The 5,245-nt window shown below is 32.9% G+C and overlaps 1 protein-coding gene across 3 annotated transcripts; it reads left to right on the top strand.

Annotated features, from left to right (window-relative positions):
* The first annotated feature begins 1,530 nt into the window (after positions 1 to 1,530).
* Positions 1,531 to 3,899, top strand: LOC115885480. 3 transcript variants are annotated; one of them, XM_030904503.1, is made up of 5 exons: positions 1,644 to 1,713; positions 1,802 to 2,301; positions 2,371 to 2,536; positions 2,621 to 2,900; positions 2,959 to 3,899. In XM_030904503.1, coding segments are annotated over exons 1-5 (1,824 nt in total). In that variant the 5' UTR covers positions 1,644 to 1,711; the 3' UTR covers positions 3,835 to 3,899. The 3 variants fall into 3 exon arrangements, with proteins under 3 accessions (XP_030760308.1, XP_030760363.1, XP_030760425.1); XM_030904565.1 differs by lacking the exon at positions 1,644 to 1,713 and having other exon boundaries at positions 1,978 to 2,117; positions 2,188 to 2,301; XM_030904448.1 differs by having other exon boundaries at positions 1,531 to 2,301.
* Positions 3,900 to 5,245: the final 1,346 nt, after the last annotated feature.

Genomic DNA, 5,245 nt, shown 5'->3' on the forward strand with positions numbered 1-5,245 from the left:
TTGTTGTACTTCGTTCAGTTGCATATTCTTTGAAATAGATCACCACTCCAGAAATGTGGAAATGAGAGATTTTTATAAAATGGAACCCGACGATGACGTCTGACGTTCAATGGATAAAGATACGCATTGTGAAGAGAATATTCACGCGCGTAAACAGAGATTTTATAAAAACAGAACCCGAAGATGTCGCTCCGATTATGAAGACAGAGGTGCACGACGAGCACCAAATATCTTTTTAAGTATACGCACTCAGATGCAAATAAAAACGCAACAGAGAAATTTTTGGTCAAATTTAAAGTGTTATATTTTTGTTATTTTTAGCCCTATTTTCATGAATTTTGTAGCAAGCTGCATAATATAATTATATCAACTTTAATTCGTAAACTTAGCTTTTTATAAACTTTAGTATTTGGCATATTATACACGGTTAATCGAGGGGTTGTTTTATAACCTTAACTTTAAAACATCCTGTGCAATAATTTCGTGTGTTTATTGCAATATTTCCCTAAATTATAATTGTACGGTCAGAACCATGATTCCTGAGCATTTTGTTTTTTGGTTCATGTCAGTACATGCTTTGGTTAATTTTTAAGAGTGAAATGAATTGATAACAGTCAATTTACAATTTTTTTAAATTATCATTACATTCTGAAGTAATTTTTTAATATGACGAGATGGCTTTGGCCGGAAATCTCAATCCAATTGTATCTTCCTTCACCATAAAGTCAAGAAAATCTTGGAAATTGAAAAAATAAATATATGGGCATGGATAGGAGTAGAAGATAAAATTTTAAGATATTAGTGGTTAGTAGCAGCTGCCAAATTATTTTGTGTTTTGAAATAGCTACTCGCTACGGTGAGAACAACAATTATTACTTTATATTATTTTTTAACCTCTTATTGTTACATTTTCCTAAGATTTTATATGACTATATTATTAAACTGTTCAAAAAACTGATGTTTATTTTAATATTTCAGGTAGATAATAATAATACAGAATAATTGATTCAAAAAATCAGGAATCGTGTGTCAAAAGATCGATTTTCTGAAGAATCGATTTAAGTCAAACATCCCTAAAGTAAAGTTTCAGCACAGTATACCGAATCTGTGGTGTCACTGCCGTCTGCCGCAGTGTTGCCAACTCGGTAGGAAACCAACTAAATCTAGTAGGTTTTGCAGAGGCCTCGGTAGGAAATTTTATCATTAGTAGGTTAGTAGGATTTTTGGTAGGTTTCGTTATAATAACTTACATTGTGAATTCCCAACAATCCCAACTCAAACATATTTGTAAATTAAAATCTAAAGTCCCTAGATATATACTAGGGACTTTATTAAAATCATTATGCTAGCGACATCTGTGAACAATACTCTCAATCCCTATAATAATAAAAATTCCCATAATCGGCTGCATGGCCGGGACCCGGGGATTCACCTATATAATCTGTTTACAGTTTTAATTTGGTAAGTTTTTATTTTTAAGTTTCATATTATAATATACTACCGCTTATTTAAATATGATTATTAAAAATAGTATTAAAAATACTGTAGGTTTCCATTATTGTAGTTTTGAATAGCTGTTTGAAATTAAAATGCCAAAAACCAAACCCTACACGCAAAAGTACAGATCCGAATGGCAGTCAGTGCCGGATTTTAAAGATTGGATTCAACCTGTTCAGTCGGATCCAAACTTGGCACATTGCAAGTTTTGTAAATGTAATTTGAAAGCTCATTATAATTTGCTTAGTGAACACACAAAAACTAAAAAGCACGTCTCAGCAGCGAAACCCTTTTCTTCCTTCAGGCAGCCCAAAATTCCTTTTAAACCGGTGTCAAAGACCATAGAAGAGACAGCGGAAGCCGAAAGTGGAATGACATTATTTGTCACAAGTCACTGTGCTTTACGCAATGTGGATCATCTTGTGCAATTAAATAAAAGGATTTTTAAGACTGCAAAAGATATTGACAATATCCATCTAGCACGCACTAAGTGCACTGCTCTTGTGAAAAATGTAATCGCTCCACATTTTAAATCAGACTTACGTGAAGATATAGGTAATAGTCCATATAGCCTTTTAATAGATGAATCTACTGACATAAATGTTACAAAACAACTTGGAGTAAGTATTATATATTTTTCGGAGACTAAATTCAAAGATGTTTCTACATTTCTAACACTTCAAAATTTAGAAAAAGGAGATGCAATTTCAATAGTCCAAGCTGTAAAAGAAGTTTTGCAGAAGTTTGGCTTGGAGTTGAAAAATATGCGGGGCTTAGGAACTGATAATGCATCCGTCATGACAGGTATTTTAGACTTATTTTAAATAATTAGATTATCTATACGACATTGTATAATATAAAATTTTGTTAAAGGAGTCAATAATGGAGTCTATCAAAAACTTAAGGAGGACATTCCTCACCTGATTCTCGTTCGCTGTGTGTGTCATTCTGTTCAGTTGGCAGTTTCAGATGCCGTCAAAGAAGCTCTGCCAAAAAATCTGGAATTTTTGATTGGTGATACATATGCATGGTTTTCTAGGTAATATGTAGAGTAGTGTACTGTGTAATGCTTAAACACTATTTGATATCTTGCATCTCATGCTACTCTTTAATTACATTTTAGATCAGCTGATCGTCAGGGCCATTTTCAAATATTATATAACACCCTTAACGATGGGAAAGATCCTTTAAAAATTCCAAAAGTTGCTGCTACCCGCTGGCTATCTATCTATGTTGCAGTTAATCGAATCCTAGAACAGTGGCAAGAGCTGCGTATGCATTTTGAGTTTTGGAAAGGCAAAGATAAATGCTACACTTCCGAAGTTTTGTTTGCAATGTATTCAGACATTCGCAATGAGCTCTACTTACTTTTTTTGCAACCAGTTCTAGAAGAAGCTCAAAAAGTATTACTTTTAATTTTTTATTTGGAATAATTAATGTATTTCATTTCGCTTTTTGCAGGTCAATAAGGTTTTTCAAATGAATGAAAACGACCCAGCAAAACTCTTAAAAAGCTTAACTATGCTTATTCAGGGTCTAGTTATGCGAATAGTAATTTCTGGATGCAAGGAAAACTTTCTGACAATAAATGTCAGAAATTATCTTCACCCCAAACCTAATCTTGGATTTGCATTTGAGGAAAAAATGAAGGAAGTGCGTAAGAATAACCAACTAAATGTTGACGAGGAAAAGATAATTCGATCGAGATGTATCGATTTTATTATAGCACTAGTGAAAGGATTGCAGGTACGCCTTCCTGATAACGTAGAAGTGCTAGAGAAAGTATCCTTGCTTTGCCCAGAAAAATGTTTACGTACTGTAAAACCACCAATAACGAATCTAGCTAAACTGATGAAGGTACCCACAAACCTTATAACAAAAATCGATTTTCAATGGTTAAAAATTAATTTTGTTGAATGGACAAACATTGACAAGACTGTTCCATTTTGGGCCGAAGTTCTGCAGTACAAGGATGCTTCATACGAGAATCCGTTCCAAGAACTGGCTAATTTTGCAATAACATGTCTTGTTCTTCCTTGGTCAAACGCGGAAATCGAAAGATCATTTAGTCAAATGAACATTGTGAAATCGCCACACAGAAACCGTTTTAACGATGAGACATTAATTGCAATCCTCACCATCCGCGCTGGTCTAAGAAGGCTTAACAAATGTTGCTCAACGTATCAATTCCCTCCAGGAGCTCTCGTAAAAGTAGGAACACTCGCCGCATATAACCCATTGTCAAATGCAGATAAAAGCACCCCCAATTCTGAATACCAAGAGTTTAATGATATATTAGAGGTTTTGGAGCCTTTTGAGGAGCAACATGACATTTAACTTAAATTATTAACATAGTTTTTAACATTAGGTTTTGTTATATTTTAAAAAATGTGCATTTTTCAATAAAACGGATTTTTTTTTAAGTTTAGTATTATTTTAGAAAATTCTAGTAGGATTTTCAGTTTGATCTAGTAGGACGATTGACAAAGAGTTGGCAACACTGGTCTGCCGTCGATCAACTGTCAATTCAAAAGTCAATGGCTGCTAGCTGGAAGCTGGAAATACTGCAAATACATATATTTTTTTAATTTTTACACTTACAAAGAGGTTTTATTAAATGTTTGTGCTTAACTTAGGCCAATCCATATCTATATAGGGTAATAAAGTGCTAATATCCGATGTTTTTACTTAATATGTATAGAACATTTTACGTTTTGTCTAATATCGACTGGAACCGTAAATACTAATAGATCCTATATCTTATTACTTAGGTAGGTATTATACAAAAGGTATTATTAAATATAAATGACGACACTTGTCTGAATATGTATTAAACGAATTAGGTTTAATAATTGATAACATCTCTGTATTTGGTCTTCTCCAAGATACCTCCTTACAAATTTTAATTTATCGTGCTGGATTTATAGCTGAACTGATCTCGGGTTATTTTTTCTCTTTCAGCTACTGATCTTTTTGTATTGGAAATGATGGATAACATAGACGAAGTAATAGATTTAAAACCGTAAGTATGAATGTAAAGTAGTTCTTTATTAGATCCCAGTTTACAATACCTGTGACAATACAAGGTGTTTGTCAGATATTCTCTTTCCTTGTCTAAGGTCAGATAAGTCCCTTCAAATTTGGTGTTTTGTTTATATCACTCGAAATCACACACTTATAAGAATTTAATCAAAACAAATTTGAGGATTAAACTGATTAGGTTTTATGAAATATACAAATACTTTAAGAATTGCTAAGCTACTTAAGCCCTTTTTTGTGCACTGCAGGGCAGGTAATAAAAATATTAAACAGTAACAACATAAATTACAATTAATACTTGGTGTAGGTTTGGCTAATAAAACGAAATAGAGAAGATTTAAGGGTTTATTATATAAAGGTCGGGCCTAACCAACTGACTAAGTAACAATTATATTTATATATTTTTCCTAGCATTAGTTTTCGTAAAAGTATCAACGATTTCGTTTAAATCCAGGCTTGATGCGGTTTTGTCTTCAATTGCTATTAGCGATAAATGTCGGGGTCGAGTTTGGCCCATATTATTTCTTAAATAATTTTTTATTATTTTTAATTTGCTAAAGGACCTTTCAGTTACTGCAGAAGTGACAGGAATTGTAAAGAATAATAACATTGCTGTAAATACTTCCGTTAGGTCCTAGCACTCCACATATTTGCTCATTATTTCCTTACATAATTGGTGAACAGTTGCTTGAGTTAGTTGAGGTAAAAC

Source organism: Sitophilus oryzae, unplaced genomic scaffold (genome assembly GCF_002938485.1).
Source record: "Sitophilus oryzae breed Bouriz unplaced genomic scaffold, Soryzae_2.0 scaffold_1002_pilon_pilon, whole genome shotgun sequence".
Lineage (NCBI taxonomy): Eukaryota > Metazoa > Arthropoda > Insecta > Coleoptera > Curculionidae > Sitophilus > Sitophilus oryzae.

Coding starts and splice junctions, on each gene's coding strand:
- LOC115885480 (XM_030904448.1), top strand. CDS start 1,590: ATGCCAAAAACCAAACCCTACACGCAAAAGTACAGATCCGAATGGCAG. Junction 2,302..2,370: donor TAATGCATCCGTCATGACAG/GTATTTTAGACT, acceptor ATTTTGTTAAAG/GAGTCAATAATGGAGTCTAT. Junction 2,537..2,620: donor ACATATGCATGGTTTTCTAG/GTAATATGTAGA, acceptor ATTACATTTTAG/ATCAGCTGATCGTCAGGGCC.